This window comes from Aotus nancymaae, unplaced genomic scaffold (assembly GCF_030222135.1).
Source record: "Aotus nancymaae isolate 86718 unplaced genomic scaffold, 86718_ANA_hifiasm-v0.15.2.pri h1tg000076l, whole genome shotgun sequence".
Taxonomy (NCBI): Eukaryota; Metazoa; Chordata; class Mammalia; order Primates; family Aotidae; genus Aotus; species Aotus nancymaae.
Window position 1 is genome coordinate 19,570,312 of NW_026988491.1, and position 18,133 is coordinate 19,588,444.

At 53.7% G+C, this 18,133-nt stretch overlaps 1 protein-coding gene across 2 annotated transcripts in view; it reads right to left on the reverse strand.

The window, feature by feature from the left end:
• PHF21B (PHD finger protein 21B) overlaps positions 1-15,103 on the reverse strand; it is a 114,616-nt gene extending 99,513 nt beyond the window's left edge. The window contains exons 1-2 of one of the 2 annotated variants that reach the window (XM_012449481.3): positions 14,602-15,103; positions 13,650-13,715 (exon numbers count right to left, since the gene is read on the reverse strand). In XM_012449481.3, the coding sequence (XP_012304904.1) occupies positions 13,650-13,715; positions 14,602-14,655 (120 nt within the window). In that variant the 5' untranslated portion in view covers positions 14,656-15,103. The remainder of the gene's footprint in view (positions 1-13,649; positions 13,716-14,601) is intronic. The other variant, XM_012449480.3, reaches the window with a different exon arrangement.
• Positions 15,104-18,133: the final 3,030 nt, after the last annotated feature.

The following is an 18,133-nucleotide window of genomic DNA, read 5'->3' on the forward strand; positions in this document are numbered from 1 at the left end:
ACCCAAATGTGGGTAGTGCCAGGGCAAGAATCAGCAGACCTTCAAGGCAGCTGGCAGTGGCAGCATCTGAACTCGAAGCAGCTCAGGCCGAGAGGCCACCCACCCCTCCAGCCCAGTGAGTATCCCGAGTATTCCGGCTCTCAGCTGTGTTTGCCTTTTTCATCAACTAAACAAAGCAGAAGAGGTGCAAACACTGCCTTGGGGAAGTGGGTAGGTACAGTCTTCCCTCCAGTCACCAAGGTGGGGGGTGGGCTGGGGGGGATGAATTACTGTACAGCAAGTCCAGCTGCACCAGGATGCAATAAAATGTGTTGCTAAGATACAGGTGCCACAGAAGTTCATTAAAGGACACTTTCAGCCAAGCTGCCAGACTCTTCTCCCTTCAAAGCCACTTCTTTGGTACCGTCCCTTGTGCTTATAATTAGATCCACAATATGAGAGGCTGCGTTCCCCATTCAAGTCCACTCAGCAGAACACATTAATAAAATAACTCCAACGATGCAGTGGCTGGGGCTGGAGCATGTCGGGGGCTGGGGGCCGATTCTATTTACAGAAATACATTTGTGTTCCACTTACTTATCTAAATGAGAAATAAACACCCTTGAAGAGTCCCGAGGCACTCTGGTGGTAAGATCGGCTCCTCCCTTTCCAGGAGTTTGGGTCTCACTCTGGGACCGCAGAATCGCTAAACCCTGGAGGCTTGGATCATTGTAGAACCAAGGTCCTGAATCTCAGGACTCGCCATCACAGACTCTTCCCATCTTAGGATGCTAAGATTCTAGAATCTTATTGCGGCAAGTCTGACTCAGTCATTGCATTTAGCACTCGGTATGTCGGCACCTCGATGTTGAGTGGAGACAGAGAAGAGGGAGGGAGGAAATTACTAGATGACCCACCTCCAACACGTGATGGAGTTATCCAGGGAAAAGACAGACTCTGTCCCTGAGGTCAGGGGGACTGCCCACCTCCGCTGGGCCCTGGACGATGCAGAGGAAGGAGCCAGTGTTGAGGGCACAGCAGAGAGGATGTGGCAAGGGGCTCAAAGATGGTCACTGAGAGGACAGTCACCTCGACCTGCAGGAGCGTCCCTTCTGGCCAGGGATGTGTGGAAAGGCTGTAATTCACTGCCCACATCCAAACATCAGACTTCGTTACTGGCTTCTCTTGAAAAATCCAAGGAGGAGGTGGCACAGGGCCCATGTGACATGACAACAGGGGGGCACAGGGCCATGCTGACCCCAGCTGAGGGGCTCCGTCTCTCCAGCGCTCAGCCCTCGGCAGGACCACTCGCTGGCCCACAGCTTTGGAGTCTGCCATCCCTGCTGAGGTTGGGAGCTTCAGGTTGTGATTACACAGCCAGAGTCCCTGATGAGTCTCGAGATTTCTGAATAACAGAATCTCAGCATCAGGGAGCACCAGCCAGGCTTCCCCATCCAACTGCTGGTTGGGGCTGCTTCTCCTTCACTGACTGAGAGGTGGTTTAGCAGATGAAGGCCTTAAACAACCAGTTCTAGCCCAAACAGCTCTCACTATCAGGGAATTCCTCCAGACTGGGGGCTGAAATCACCTAACTTCCAACCTGTGGTCAACGTTCTGCCCCAAGAAAGGGCTGCTCCCTCTCAAACACTCAGGCCAGGTGGTGCTTTAAAGGCTGGGGTCAGTCACACTGAGAGAAAGGGCCCCTACACCATTTGACTCTCTGATCCCCTCTAGACCTCCCTCTAAAGCTTCTGCCTGTCCTACACATGCACACATGCATACACACAATCATGCACACACATGCAGACACCCACATGCACACATGGATACATGCGCATGCACACACACTCACACATACACACGTATACATGCAGGCACACAAGCATATATACACATGTGCACACACATGCAAACGGACATGCACAAGCTCACACACATGCACACATGCTCACACACATGCACACATGCATACACACACGTGCACATATATACACATGCATGTGCGTGCACACACAAGCACACACACCTTCCCCTGCTCTACTTTTCATCAGAGCACTTGCCACCTTCCGACCCACTCCACGTCATGCATTATGCTTCTCATCAATCACCTGTCTCCCACCTGAGTCTGTGAGCACAAGGGCCTATTCTGCTCACTACTCATGAGCCTGGTGCGGGGCCCTCCCTGCTGAGCATCCTGGTCTGGTCACACGCTGGAGAATATGCGAAAGGGCTTCAAACAGAGAGAGCTCCACGACCCTCATAGCCTCCAGTCCCTTACGCTGAAGGTCCTGGGCCACTGAGTCCCAGCTCCTGCTTGGTGACAGCAGCCACAGGTCGTTCCTGGCAACTTCCCTGTGACACGCCCACTTCCGCCACTTCCCTGCACCCATGACTGGAATGACCTCGAGGGCTCTGGCCTCAGTCCACAATGGCCCCAGTTAACTGTTCTGTCACTTCTCCTTCCAAGCTCTTGGGGGGACCTTCTTGCAATGGCAGCACGGAGGTGGACATGGGCAATGTGGGCAAACAGAGCTTTACATTCAGTGGGGCTGTCAACCTGGAGTTTAACAAATAATTCCGGCATTTATCTGTGGTGCATTTATTACCACTGAGACGCATTAATCAGACAGAGTCGGTATTGCTGATTGTGGGAAATGCTACCTGTCACTTTGTGAGCTGCATCTCACATTCAATTCTGGATCATAGTCTCTAATATGTATATATTTTTAATCACATTTTCAAGATCATTTACATATGCAGATTGGCTTTCCACCTGAATGACATCAAAGAGAAACACTTCTCCCTCTCTTTCTCTCCCTTCCCCTCCTCTCCTGCCTCATTGCAGCCCTTTTCTTTTTCCTGGGGTAAAAAGCCTCTCCCCAAATTGACTGCAGCTTTACCCAGGGGCAGCCTGTGGATGTCACCCCAAGGATATACCAAAAGACCCCTCTTGCTGCCGCTTGGCTTCGCATAACTGCTGACTCCACTTCCAAATCACCGTCTCTCAGCTCCTTTCCTGTTTTGGGGGGATAACTCTTCCCTAACAAGCCCCCAGCTGGCCCCTACCCTCAAGTGTAGACTCTGAAAACAGAAATGTGCGCACTTGGGCTAGGTGATGGCTGCAGGTTCTCCTGATTCTCCAGGAATCAGGAGAAACTTACCCACACCTGGAGATCTGCAGCCAATCTGATTTAGTAAGTTTCATCACATGGACCATTCTGGAACACGCTGTGTCCTGCCAAAGCTGCCTGTCTCTTACTTGTGCAATTCAGAAGTCAGCTACTTGGGGAGTCTAGCAACTGTCCTCAAAACACCCGGGTGTCCCGAGGATCCTTTCTTGGCAGTCCTGTTGTCCACACACGAGGTCATCCCGTGCAGGACCTAGCGACTCTCATGCGCAGGCTGCCCTCTGGGGTCAGCAGCTTCAGAAAGAAAACTCTGGTGAAGTTAATCTAATTGTGGAAACAAACACTGAACAGGCTTCTCGCATGGGCGAAGCGCGGTGATCAGAAGACCTGAAGACCTGGAGTCACAGAGGTTCCATCAGGTTCTTGGTGCAATCTCCAACCCCCACCGGGTCGTCAGTTTCCCTCAGGTAAGATGAGGGGTTGGCCAAGGTGCTCCCCTTGGTTTTCACATCCTATGCTTTTAGCTTCAGCCATAAGCCATCAGGCCGAGGCGGTGGTGGGGGGATGTCCCCTCAATTTCCACAGACTCCCAAGTCAGGGGCCGAATCCCAGCTCTGGGCACACCTGTCCAGAGACCAAAAGCAACTCAGAGGTTTCCGTATCAACAAAAAGCCAAAGATGCCTCCTGCTTTTCTACAGCAATAATGTCTTTGGGGTCCTGCTGGCTTTCTGTTTCTTGTATTATTGTTAATAAAATAGTACTGACAACAGCTCTCTCTAATCAGCTGCTGGCTGCACCTCCAGAATCACTCCCGGTGCATACAATGCTCGCCCCTATTCCTCCCCAGACATCACTGCCAGAGGGGCTGTGCCACCCCGACTTTGAGACCAAGATCCAGCCAGGACCACCCCTCCCATCCCTCTTCAGGATGAGGGTTTGACTCAACCCCGGGCAAAAAAAATCAAAATACCTCATGGATACATTCCTTTTTTTTTTTTTTTTTTTTTTTTGAGACAGAGTCTCACACTGTTACCCAGGCTGGAGTGCAGTGGTGTGATCCTGGCTCACTGCAACCTCCACCTCCCAGGTTCACTCGATTCTCTTGCCTCAGCCTCCCAAGTAGCTGGGATTACAGGCGCCCACAACCACACCGGCTAATTTTTTGTATTTTTAGTAGAGACACGGTTTCACTATGTTGGCCAGACTGGTCTCAAACTCCTGACCTCGTGATCCACCCACCTCGGCCTCCCAAAACGTTGGGATTACAAGCGTGAGCCACCGCGCCCGGCTCCCTTACTGACGTATTTTAAGACGATCAGCACAAGTGCCAAGCCAAAGTAAAAAACCATATAGTATGGCCTGTCGGAGCCTCGAAGGGATGCCCGCTCTTGGCAGTCAGGGACTGTAACCAGAGCGAAGCTGTGTCAGCAATTTCTCCCCACACTGGGGCTGCTGCTACCCAACAGGAAGTCCCCACCAAAAACAACACAGAACCATCTTCAGGAAGCACATTTATTCCTTCAGAGAATAGAGACATCTTCACCTTCAAGTATAAAATAGCAGCATGAGTAACAATAATTAAAAGGAGAGCAGCAAGCAGGGCTGCGAGAGGGATGGGGAGGAAACCCCCAGCTCTGGAGGGCTCTCGGCTTCCGCGGTGCAGACTCCTCTCCGCAACCCCCAGTCCCCGGCCGGCCACACGCTTCCACGTGCTAAGCTGACAGCCACGATCCCAGGAGATGCAGAGACCAGACCCAGACCCCAGGAAACTTCCATGACTTCTACTTCAGAGCGGAAGTCCCACTCAAGGTCACCAGGATGGTTAACTGACTTGCTGGGGATCGTCTCCAACATTGTAACTCCACTTATTTTTTTCTGACCGTGTGCCCTGGAGTAACAGTCCACACCTCACTTTTCATACTGGTGCTGTTAAATGCTGTCACTTCTCCCCTTACATGTGCCAGTGTTGGGGTTAAGGTCACGAAGCTGGGCACCCGATGGTACAGAACTGGACCACAGCTCCTCTACTCACCTGCTGTGTGAACTCAACAAGACAGACACTCAACCTCTCTGGGCTGAGCCAGTCCACAGAGAGAAACCAGAAGGCACCTGCTCAGAGCCAGCGCCCCATGGGAACAACAGGATGCATCAGAACACGTGGTCGGTCCCACTGGGTGAGAGCTTCCTGTGGGCCCAGAACTTCACTCACTAATCCTGTGGCCTCTTGAACATTGTTTCTTGAGTGCTCACAGAGTGCCAGGCACTCTGCTACCTGGCTGGCCATGCACTATTACTAACCTTTTATAACTATGGAACCAGAGCCTCCAAAGCGGCAAAGCCGGCCCCAGGCAGAAGAGCCGGCAAAGAATGGAGCCAGGCTTGGAACTCCAGTCTATCCAGTTTTAAAGCCTGCACTGTAAAGCGCTTTGTCACGTGCCTCTTGGAGACAAAGTTAAAAGCCTTCTAAATAGCACTTGAGAGGGACATCCGGGGCCAGGGCCTCCAAGGCTGGCTACCGAACACCCTTAAAGCTCCTTAACCCCCTTGAGGTGAGCAGAGCATCCTGGAGACACCGCCCTACATCAAGAGGGACTGCTGAAGGAGGAGCGTGGCGCCCTCAGGACCAGCGGTGTGTCCGCAGACAGGGCGGGCAGCAGCCTCATGTGTTCACTGCTTCACTGCTCACAGAAGTGATAAAAGACACAGCCCATGATTCAGTTTCTAAAGAGATAAAGGCGTTGGAGGAAAAACTTGCTAAATCACAAGGCTAATCAGCATAGCCAGCAGCTCTAATGAGGCATCATGGGATTACCAAAGTTATTATCAGAGTCATCTCATTGAAAAAATTCAAAGTTAATTGAAATCAAACGTACAGTTCCGACAGCAGGTGTTTTAAGATTCTAAGATATCAAAGCGACCTCTTTGGAGTGGCTGACGCAGGCGACATAGCCACCATAGTGGTCATCAACCTTTACGGGGGCAACAAGCAACATGACACCCTCGCACGGAAAGATGGTAACGGGGACAAGCAACAAGGCAAAGGTGCCCAGGTCAGAGCCCCGGGAGGGCGGGGGGGCGGTTCCTGTGGTTCAAATCAACCCTCATCTCGTAGTAACAGACCCACATTCAACACCTTCACGTTACAGTCTAGATGCACTTTTGTATCTGCTGATTTCATCTCAATCACCGGGTGAGTGGGTCTTATTCCCATCTCTACTTCAGAGGCAGGAAACGAAGCTCGCTCAGACAGGCAGAATGGCTTGCCCAAGGTTGTTCAGCAGAGACGCAGGAAGCTGGGCCGTGAACCCCAGTGTGTTGACTTTGGGGCCCTTGCTCTTCTGGCTACATCACCTTGGACCCTATGCCATGGGAGACCAACTGGAGAGGAGCTAACACAGAGGCACCCCGGGCCAGGGGGCAGGGTTGGCAATTCCATTCGTGGTGGTTTCCAAGCTGCTCAACCTTGGGAAGCTGCCGTCCTCTGATCCGTCCTGAAGATTCACCAGCCCAGTCAGACCCAAGTACCAGGGTTATCCTGACGATCAAATAAAAAGACGCCTATCAAGGAGGACGGAGGAAGCACATTGAAGAGAGTACTGCAGACGGCAGTGAGTGCGATCTGCCTCTACTTTCTGTACTGGTGCAAATGTCACCTCCCTGGAGCTGTCCCCATACCCCCCAGCACATCATATCGTCCCATCTGCTGCCTGGGTGAGCCTGGCAGCCAGACATCCCACACAGGTCCCTCACTGGGTCTCAACAGATAGGTGACTGTGGATACACCTGCTGCCCGAATGGCATGTGAAAATGGCTGTGAGCAGAGACCAGGTGAAGCCCTCCGCAAGTATAAAGCCTCAGAAAGCGAGATGTCACTGTTACTCACGGCATATGGCTCCCCGGCCACTTCCATATCCCCAGTAATTTCTGGCGGGAACTCCTTTAGTATTCGTGGAATTAACCTGAGTTGTTCCCAAGAGATGTCCACAACACCATGCAAGTGTGAAAAGCAGGTCTGGGAACAGTAATGTCGGGTGCATGGACTTGCGTGAGAAGGTGTCTGCCCAATATCATAGACGCATCTGCAGACACCTCTGCTAAGCACACCTCAAGGTCACCCAAGGATACAGTGGGGCAGGAAGAAGCCAGACCTGCATGTTACGACAGTCAAACTTGTACTGCCATTTTCCCGAGGAGCACATGTTGCTTTTCTAACAAAAGCCTTTAAAAAGTAGAGTTATTCTGATAGAATGCTCATCACAACCTTCCTTAGTAAAATTTACTTCCACAGAATGGTAATCATTTTCCTGACTTCAAAAACACTAGGGACTCCCCTAGGACAGTTAATGAATCATTGCTAATCTTCACACCATCACTGCCCTGGGAATAGGCAGAGGGGAGCCCAGCAGGCACCCCTCAGGGAGCTTACAGTCTAGTAGAGGAGCTGATCTAGGAAGATCTACACAAGCACTTCTAAAATAAATCCTTCCTCTCATTTTAGTAACAGACAAAATAGTAACTATCTTGTTCACATTACATGGGCTTTACATGTATCCTGTTGTAGTGACATATCAAAATATAAATATTTGTCATTCTATATATTACATGTGGCCAAGAAAATTAAATCAATAGAAATAAAAATGTAACTACTAAACATGTAACTATAAATTGCATGTATGTACATACACACACACCACACAAACTTTTCTTCTTCAACTGAGCAGAGTTACCCACTCAGTTGCCTTCTGGGGCTTCCAGAGGTGTCCCCCACTAATTCTTTGGCTCTAAGAACCTCTGGTGAAAGCTGGGGGATGGTCACCGGGAACCCCCACCCTCACAGCCTGGTTTATGTATGGGTCACCTAGGGTTCTGGGTTCAGCAGCTTCCCAGCCTTGCACTCCCCACACGATGGGGTCTGTCAAGAGGCTCCCCACGAAGCTGACAAACACCTAAGTAGCTCCTGCATGCTTGAGGAGCCCAGGCCTCCTTCACATTCCTCCCTTCTGACCTGCCCTGAGCACCCCTGCATATGCTTCCTGCCTCATGCTCTAGTAGCCCTTGGGCACGCAAGAGCCCACAGTAACAACTCCAGGCCAGCCATCTCAGCATGTGACACCTTCCTTACTCTGGCCCCAGTTGGCCTTCTCTGCCCTCTCTCCCCTCCTAGTTCATGGTCCCAGAGGCAGGACACCACTCCAGGTGTCCACAGCTGCCACGCTGGGGCAAGGTGGAGTTCCTGGGGCAGAGGGAAAGCAGGTGGGCAGGGCCATCCCTGTGGCTCTGCAGGTCCCGGGGTTTCACTCCAAGAGCAAGGGGAAGCCATTGGAAGGTTGTGAGCCAGGGAGCACCATGACTTCATTCACATTCTAAGACACTGACTCTGGGGAAGAACGTACTAGAAGGGGCCAGAGTAGATGCAGCATGCCACTTATGACAGGCAAAAGGCAGAAACAAGCCAAACGTCCACTCATTGATGAATGGTTGGACAGAATGAGTTCTCTCTACACAGCAAGACATCCTGACATAAAAGCAAGTGAAGCTGATATGTGCTACGACTTGCATGAAGCCTGAATTATTAAGCACAACAGGCCAGTCACAAAAGCATAGAAATATATGTATTTCATATAAACGGAATCATACTATATACACAGCATCATCATACTATATGGTCATCTTATACACACACACATACATACATGTATATACACATATATAGTATGATTCCATTCATACAAAAGCCCAGAATAGGCAACTCTAGAGACAGAGAGTACATTAGTGGCTGCTTAAAGCTGGAGAAGGAGGAAAGGGGAGAGGGCAAGTGACAGACAAAAGGTTTCTTTCTTTTTTTTTTTCTTTGAGATGGGAGTCTTGCTCTGTCACCCAGGCTGGAGTGCAATGGTACAATCTCGGCTCACTGCAACCTCTGCCTCCCAGGTTCAAGTAATTCTCCTGTTTCAGCCTCCCAAGTAGCTGAGATTACAGGCACCCACCACTACACCCAGCTAATTTTTGTATTTTTAGTAGAGAAGGGGTTTCACCATGCTAGTCAGGCTGGTGTTGAACTTCTGACCTCAGGTCATCTGCCCACCTCAGCCTCCCAAAGTGCAGAGATTACAGGCATGAGCCACCGCGCTCAGCCAGGGTTTCTTTTATAAGTGATAAAAGTGTTCTAAAATAGATGGTAGTGAAAGCCGTACAGATCTGTGAAAATACTAAAACCACTGAATGGAATGCTTTAAATGGGTGAATAGTGTATGTAAATTATATCTCAATAAAGTTGTTTTGTTGTTGTTAAGTGGATGCAGTGAAGGGGCTATCACAATCTTCCAGGTAAGAGATGGTGGTGGGTGGGCCCAGAGTGAAGGGATGGAGGGGTTCAGGAAACTCCAGCTGTGTTGGCTGGGGTGGGGGGGTGAAGGGTGGGGGATGAAGGCCACACAGGTGGCAGCCAAGCTAACCAGTCTGGGCCCAGGTGTCCCATTCCCACCATCTTCCCTAAGCAGCATTAAGTGTGGAGCTTCTGTATTTGCACTGACTTTTTCTGTAATGTATAATGATACTGTTTCAATAATGAGAACTAGCACTTTAAATCTGTAAGATTAAAATGTACCTTTCTGGAGGAGAGTAGGCTTGGGAGAAGAGCTTGGAAAACAGAAAGTCCTTGTACCCAAGGACTCCAAACAGTGGGGGGCGGGGTTGTGGATTACCACCCCCCCCCCCACAGCTTCATTGGTGGCTGCTTCCAAGTGGACTCCCCCAGTGCTGGACACAGCTGGTGAGTCATGGTGAAGACAGGACTCAGCGCCGGGCGCACACACAACACCTATCAAGACAACATATTTTTACCACTGCACTTGGGGACAGCCCCTCAGAACCCAGAGTTCATCAACTCCATGGACTCTTGGGGCAGTGCACAAGGTCCGAAGCTCACCTCCAGGGTCTTTCTCTTGGGACCACAGCAGCATGGACTGAGGTTCAAACAGAAGGCTCTTCCCAACCCGACTGTAAAGCTGAACTTTCATGAAGTCTGGAGATGCCAGCTCACACATGGCATCTAAATGCTGTGCTGGGAACTCCAAAGAGGGGACCCCCACCTACCCAGTATTTATGCTGGGTCTGTTATTTACACAGAAGTGCTTGTTGCTTGACAGTTTAGATAGAAATGTTACTGCCTCTCTGCATGTGCTGCAAACTCATGGTGTAAACCACTGGAGCAGCTAATGGAGTCTTCACACATCGTATCTTGTTAAAGAAGAGGGCCCTCCTCTACTGGAATCACAGCCCAGCAGCGAGGTGCGGCCACACCTGGGAAGGCCGCTTAGCTTGCCTGGGCAGGGCCACCACTCAGCTCTGACCAACCATCCTATGCCTCATTTTTTTTTTTTAGTGGAACATATGAACTTCATTTTCAAATAGCAAGGTCCTATGTAAACTTGCTTCCTGTTTATTCCCTAGTCCCCCAATGGTAGGACAAAAACTGGACAGTTACACAGAAAATGTTTATCTACTCTGACCAATAAGCTATCTACCACTAGGAGTCCTTTAAACACCTTTACACGCTTGTCCATGTTTCTTAAAGTAACTGAGAAAAACGCAGTGCTAAGGGCATTCATGGGAAATGGATGGTTGCGCCCTGAAAGACGCGATTCAGCTGCTGGTGTACTAACAGACCCGGATAATGGGGTCTGTTCATTTTACTATCTAGTTCATCATCCACATGTGCACTTTTAATTGAAACTTAACCTTTATATTTGATATTCCAGCACAGAAAACATCTCTAAATGTGGAGATGGTAGGAGCTTTTCCCTAAGCAACTCCAAAAGAATTCTACGTTTGACTCTCTGCTGAGTTAAAAACAAACTGTGACACACTTGCCTTTTCATCCCCACTCCCCCATTTCAGCTCTTTCTGGGAAGGTTCTGGGGTGACCAAGCAGAGCCTCTTCAAAACCCTAGTTCAGCCCAGAGTCACCTCCAAAGCGCTTTTCATCAACCTTTCCCCAGCTCAGCTGCCAATCATCACCAAACTCTCCCAAGGAGAGGGAGAGGAGAGTAAATGTTCAGTCTACCCAACTCATTTCATGGGTGACCTCTGAAAGATTTCAACGCAGAGCCTGGGAAAGACAAGGCGGCTTTATTAGCATGCTGAACCACGGCCGCAGCCCCCTCCCCTCCCTCTTTTATGAGCCCTTGTTATATAAAATGCCACAAAGGGAAATGGAAAAACAACACCCTGGCAGTTCCGAACACAAGTTCCAATAGCCAGGCCAAACCCTGGCTGCTTACCAGATGTTATTTTTAGTCATTTAACAGGGAAACGTTTCTAAAAGGCCGGAGAACTAAAGTTTTTCTTGTTTTCTTTCTTTTTAAACACACACTCACACACACAAAAAGATGGAGGTCCGTTCATTCGCAAGCAAGCCTCCTTCCCCCAGTTCAAATTTAAAGGCAAAGGCAGCCCGGAGTCGTAGAGCTCCTTCCCGAAGCTGCTGCAACCTTCAAACGGGATTTTCAAATGTTTCTTTCGGCTTATCTAAATTCCGGCATGACAGATAATAAATAGCGACTCATTTACTATCATCATAAAAATTTAAACAGCCTTGAAATAGTTGCTACAATACAGAAGAAATGATCAAACCCAAGCTCGGAAGAGTCACTCCAAATAGTAAAACTACTGCCACGCACAAACATAAAGAGACATTGTTCCAATAAAAGCTCCTTGGGTTACTGGATCCCCCTCCCCCCCCAACACACACTACTCTCTTTTTAATCTTCTACACGCAGCGTAAGAGTCAACAACTTGCCGTTTCACCCAGTGAAATAAGGGCTTAGTAACCCTCAGCTATCTCACTGGACCAGATCTGGTGGCGGATTTTTTTTTTTTTTTTTTAAAGAAAGTATCTGATTTGATTCTACACAGTGATTAAACAGCTTTGTGCTCTGCGGAAAAGGGTCTTCCGACCCCTCCCCCTCCAAAAATGGCATCAAAGCAATCAAAATGGTAATGCCCGGCCTGGGTCCCCTCCCCCTCGCCAACTCCCCGACTTCGCCGGGGCCGCGCGCCGGGGCCCCCCTCCGGCGGGAATGGAAGCTTCCATTCCCCGACGGGGGCGCGCGGCCCGGGGCCGGGGGGCCGCGGCACTGACAGAAAGGGGTTAGTGCATTCGTCCCAAGCCTCCTGTCCAGCCCGGCGGCCCCGACCAGACGCGGGCCTGCGCCACTGCCATCTTCCTTTCAGCAAGCCCGGGTTCCCCACCCCCCCAACCCCGCTCTCGCACGCCCCCTCCCATCACTTTTTAACTTTAAAGACTCGACAAGAACGCCCGATCTCCGAATTCTCCCTCGACAGGGTCGCCGGCAGCCACTCCAACCTCGTTCACATCTCTCCCCTACACCAGAAAATCCCTCGGGGGGAGGGGGCGTCCGATCTGGAGGCCCGGGCTGGGGTGGGGGCGCGGGGGCCGGCCCGGGCAGGGGCGCGCGGGGGCGGGCCCGGAGCTATCCAAGTTTGGCGCTGGCGGCGGCTGCCTGCATTCCAAAGGAAGCGCGATCTAGGGCCGGGGGTGCGGTGCGGGCGGGGGCGGGGCGCGCAGAGGGAAGGAAGGAGAGATGGAGGGAGGGGGCAGCGGAGGGAGGGAGAGGCGCTGCCGCCCCCGTCCCCGCCAGCGCGGAGGCCCCAGCGCACCATTGGCTGCGCCACTCAAAGTTCTCGGCTCCGGGCGGCGCGGGGAAGGGGCGGGCGCGCGAGTGCGGAGAGGGGGCGCGGCGGGGGAGGGACGGGGGAGGGGCGGGAGCCAGGGGGCGGGGGCGCGCGGCCGGCCGGGCTCCGGCGGCGGCATCTGTTCGTGGTGCTGAAACCCCTAGCGCTGAGCTCAGCGCAACTAAGTCACAATGGACAACTTTTCCTCCCCCGAGGGGACCGGGAGGGGGTGGGCGGCCGCGCCCCCATCGCGGGGAGCTTCTCGGGTGTCCCCAACTACACCTAACGCCCGGAGCCCAAAGTTGGGGCAGAACTGGGGAGTCCGGGGGGCGCCTTTCTTTTGTTCCCCGGGAGCTGGCGTCAGGTTCCAAGAATAAAAAGTGAAGCTGGGGAAGTGGAAGGGGGGGCCTCGAGGAACGATTTCAAAACGAGGTTTGCCACGGAACCCAGAAATCGCTTCCAAGGAGTTTGGTGTCCAGGCCCCCACGGCCGCCTCCCTCCGCCCCAACGGCCACCTCAGCGCGAAGAGGGGGACTCCGAGCCGGGAGAAATCGCCAGGTTCCAAAAACATATCCTCCACCTCAAAATGGACGCCGGGCCGCGCGCCGCCTTTTAAGTGAGCTCCTCTCTTCGGCCCCCGCCGGGCCCGGCTCTCCCCGCCACCTCCAAGAACCCGGCTCTTTCTTTCCAGGAAAGGGGAGGGGTGGGGAACTTTGAGAACTGCAGACGGACCCCTCTGGGAATCTGAGCGCGCGGTGCCCAGGCTGGCACTTTTTAGGGCGCCGCCAAAGTGCCCGGCCACCCTCCGGCCCCATCCCGGGTGGGGGCGCGATCCCCTCGCTTACTTGTTTGTCGCTGAGCGTGGCGATCCGCGGCTGCCTTTCGTGGAGCTGCTTCTTGAGGTCGCCGTTCTGCGGAAACAGGGAGGAGCAGGCTCAGGCAGGCCGCTCGGGGTCAGGCGCGCCCCAGTCCGGCGGGCCGCGGCAGCCCCCAACCCGGAGCCCCGAGGGCAGGGTGGGCCGCAGCGCGCCCCAAGTTTCCCGGGCCGCGTCCCGCACGCACGGCGGCCGGGCAGTGCCGCGCGGGGCCGCTTACCTGTGGCTGCCGCCTCATCGGGGCAGCTCGCGGGGCGGGGCGGGGGCCTAGGCCACCCGGCGGCGCGCCCCGAGCCGTGCAAGTTTGCAGGCCGGGGTGCGTGTGCGAATGAGTGAGAGTGTGAGTGTGTGCCGGGGGAGGGGGGAGGAACAAAGAGCCAAGTAAACACGGCGAGTCCGTGTCGAGCAAAGCTCATAAATATTCAAGTCGCGTCCTAATCTCCCCAACACACACACGCGCACGCCGAGCCCCGCTCGGGCTCCGGCCGCCACGCCGCCGCTCGCCAGCAGCGATCGCCAAAACTACTTCTGCCCACCAGGCAGGTGCGCCTGGGGTGCGGGGGGCCCGAGGGAAGGCCGCAAGGGGGCCGGTTCGCACTCCCCTCCCCGGGGCCGGCTCACGAAGGGGGCCCCCCTCCAGGCACCCCCAGTCATGCAGACCCTACATCGCTTAAGAGGAGACGCCAGGCTCGGGTCCCGTGCGCCCTCGATTCCCCCAAACTGTGCAGGACAGCGCCGGGGGCGCGCGGAGGGGAGCCCCAAGGGGGTTTCGCGCCTGTGCTCACTCGCTCGCCCCCCGCCCCGGGGCAGACTCCAGCCAGGAAGACCCCGAGAACGAGAAGAGAGGGCGCTGGAATCGGGTCCCCAGACCCCCACCCGCAATACGCTCCCCCCGCCCCGGGCCCGGCCCCCGGACACCTACCTGGTGACGCGCGAGTTCCACGGCGAGCGCCTCGGGCCGGCTCTGCAGCTCCATCCCGGCAACTTGGACAGCACTTTGCGCTTACTTTGGCCCGGGCTCCCGGGAAGTTGCGCGGCACCGCGGGGGCCAAAGCGGGCGCGGGCGGACCCGGCCTCCGGGACGGGGTGGGGGGACACGAGCCCCCTCCCCCACGGCCGAAAGGGAAGGGGGCTGGCGAGGGGGGAAGAAAGGCTTCCGGGACCCGCGGTGCCGAGCCCGCGGCCGCCCCAACTCTCCTCAGGCTGCCCGGCAAGTTGCGCGGGGTCCCCGGGCTGCCGGCGCGGCCCGGCGCATGGCCCCCCGGCGCCGGGAGCCCCGCGCTGCCCCGCGCGCGCCTGCCCCGCCGCCGCCGCCTCCCGCGCGAGCCGCCCGCCGGCAGGGACTATATTTCCTCCAGCGCGCGCGCCTGGATCTCGCTGGGCCTCGGCAAAGTTGTGCCTCGGCTCGATGCTAATTCGGCAGTGCCCGGATGGAGCGGGCCGGGTCGACGGGGGGCGGGGCCGGGACCCTCCGCCCGCCCCGCCCCCGCCCCGCCCGCGCCTGCGCACTGCCGCCCCGCCGCGGCCCGGCGCCTGGAGCGGAGAACAAAAGTGGCGGCGCGCGGGAGTGCCCGCTTGCCGGCCCGGGTACAGCTCGGACCGGGCCCTCGGAGAGAGGGGCGACCACGGGGTCCTCCTCTCCTCCCCCAGGCCCGGCCCGGGGAACCCGGCGCCGTGTAACGCCGGGTTCGGGACACTTTCCGCTGGGAGGGTGCGAGCCCGTGTTTCCAGGTCTCCTCTCCTGGGCTCTGGGCTCTGGGCTCTGGGCTCCGGGCTCCCTCCTTCCCCCTCCTCCGCCCTCCCTCTGCTATTTTATTTAAATTTTTCCGTCCCCTCCTGTCTACACCAGCGTCGCGACTTGGGAGATTTAAATTAGTCGCGTCGCCACATTCCCCCGCCACCTGAAGGCCTCCGTGTTGTTTAAACAGCAAGAAATTTGATCTCTTGGTTCTTCATTTAATGATTTTTTTTTTTTTTTTTTACATTCACAATTAAACTCTCAACAGATGTCACTGGACTTTTTAAGACTTGTTAAAAATCGTAAACGGACCCGGTCAATGCGAACTAAAACAATTATAACTATAGCTGTGGAGATCACGTTTCAGAACCCCCAGCCCCACAACCAGGAGGTCAATGTCCCGGAGTCACAGTCACCACCGCGGGGCTGCCATCTTCATCCATTCAGGTCGGAGTGCTGTGTGCCCTGTTGGCTGCAAACTGGCACGTTTGAAACACCCTGGGGAGAAAGGGTGCCATCATATGTCAAAGTAAACGTTTAAACTCTTAAGTCGTTATAACTTTAGATTCCTCTCCGGTGGCACAAAAGATACCCAAGCAACCATCATCCACAAATGTCCCTTTCAACTTAACGCCAACAGGTCACACATATCTTTTGTTGGCAGAAGTTACTGGAATTCACCCTTTTCTTTTTTTCTTTTTCAAGTGAGGCCCCCAGTGTTGTTCTGCTCTCTGTTAGGGCATTTGCCATAAATGAGTTACTTGCTTGAGACCACTAAACACAAATGGCCCCTCATCCCATAACCCAGCACCTCGCCTCAAGAGCACGACAGAATGAGTCTCACTCAGAACGCAAGAAACAGAGGGACATGTAGATGATCCTTACCAGAACCCAAATTACTTAACAGAAACTTGCAAACAGCACTTGCTTTAAGACTCCACAGGAGGCCGACCTGGCACGGTGGCTCATGCCTGTAATCCCAGCATTTCGGGAGGCCGAGGTGGGTGGATCATGAGGTCAGGAGTTAGAGACCTACCTGGCCAACATAGTAAAACCCCGTCTCTACTAAAAATACAAAAAAAACAGGCGTGGTGGCACGAGCCTGTAACCCCAGCCACTTAGGAGGCTGGGGCAGGAGAATTGCTTGGACCTGAGAGGCTGGTGTGTAGTGGCTCAGTCATAGCTCACCACAGCCTCCACCTCCCATATTCAAGCAATCCTCCCGACTAGCTGGGACCACAGGCACACCATAAGACATCACCAGTTAATGTGGATGCAGAACTGGCCCGTGTTTGAAGTGGTTGTGATCCCTTTGGTTTTGCCCCAAGCAGGGAGAAGCAGGGTTCCTCAAATGCAAAACAAAGAGGCTGACTTAGGATAACCCAAGAGGTATCCACTCCTCCCACCTGTGGGTTTAGCCCAGGTCAGGGTGGTGGCCTCCCTCCTTAGTGCTTTTGCTGGGCCGAACATCAGCCCAGGAAAGTGGACTGCCCTGGAGACTGGTGCTTGGAGAGCCAGAGAGAAAGCGTGCAGAAAGAGGATTCCTACTGTGATCTCTGTAAACCCCACTGGCTTCTTGGTAAAAATTCAGAGTGATTTTATCAGCCACGTAGGGTAATTAAATCAACAGAGGATATTCAGGTGGTCTTCGGCCTACACAGACTCAGGCTGATGCTGGCCGGAGGATAGTGGCTCCGACTGTGGAGTCTTAAAGCACTGTTTGCAAGTTTCTGTTAACTAATTTGAGTGACAGTAAGGATCATCTACATACCCCTCTGTTTTCTGCACAGTTACTCACTTCCTGAGTGAGTCTTTGTTGCACAGACTGTTTCGCAGTGGCTCAATCATAGCTCACCACAGCCTCTACCTCCCATGCTCAAGCAATCCTCCCACTTCAGCCTCCTGAGTAGCTGGGACCACAGGCACACCACCAGGCCCAGCTAATTTTTTTTTTTTTTTTTTTTTTTTTTTTTGAGACAGTCTTGCCTAGGCTGGAGTGCAATGGCATGATCTTGGTTCACTGTAACCTCCGCCTCCTAGGTTCAAGTGATCCTCCTGCCTCAGCCTCCCGAGTAGCTGGGATTACAGGTGCTCACCACCATGCCCAGCTAATTTTTTTCTATATTTAGTAGAGGTAGGGTTTAACCATTTTGATCAGGCTGGTCTTGAACTCCTGACCTCATGATCCAACTGCCTCAGCCTCCCAAAGTGCTGGGATTACATGCGTGAACCACTGCACACGGCCATTTTTTTTTTTAAGAAATGAGGTCTCACCATGTTGTCCAGGTTGCTCTCAAACTCCTGGGCTCAACCAATCCTCCTGCCTTGGCCTCCCAAAGTGCTGGGATTACAGGCGTGAGCCACCATGCACAGCCAAAGAGGAAGTTCTGTGAACCAGCCCAGGAGTCCTATACTCCCGCTGCAGGCATGCATTTTCCTGAATGCATCTTGCACACCAGATCTCCCTTCGCCCGTGCTGTGCCCTCTGTCTTGGATGCCCTTTCTCATAACCCACCTTTTAAAAATCTGTTGCATCCTCCAAGAGTCACTCCAAGTGCCTTTTCTGGGAAAATTCCCCTGTTTACTATGCATAAGTTCTTTATCCCTCCTCCAGGAGGCCTACAGCAATGACGGTGAGTGAAAATGAAGAACTCCCTTAACATAAGGGGCATTCTGTCCCCTAATGAAGGCAACTATTTTCTTCCCCTGTGGAGCC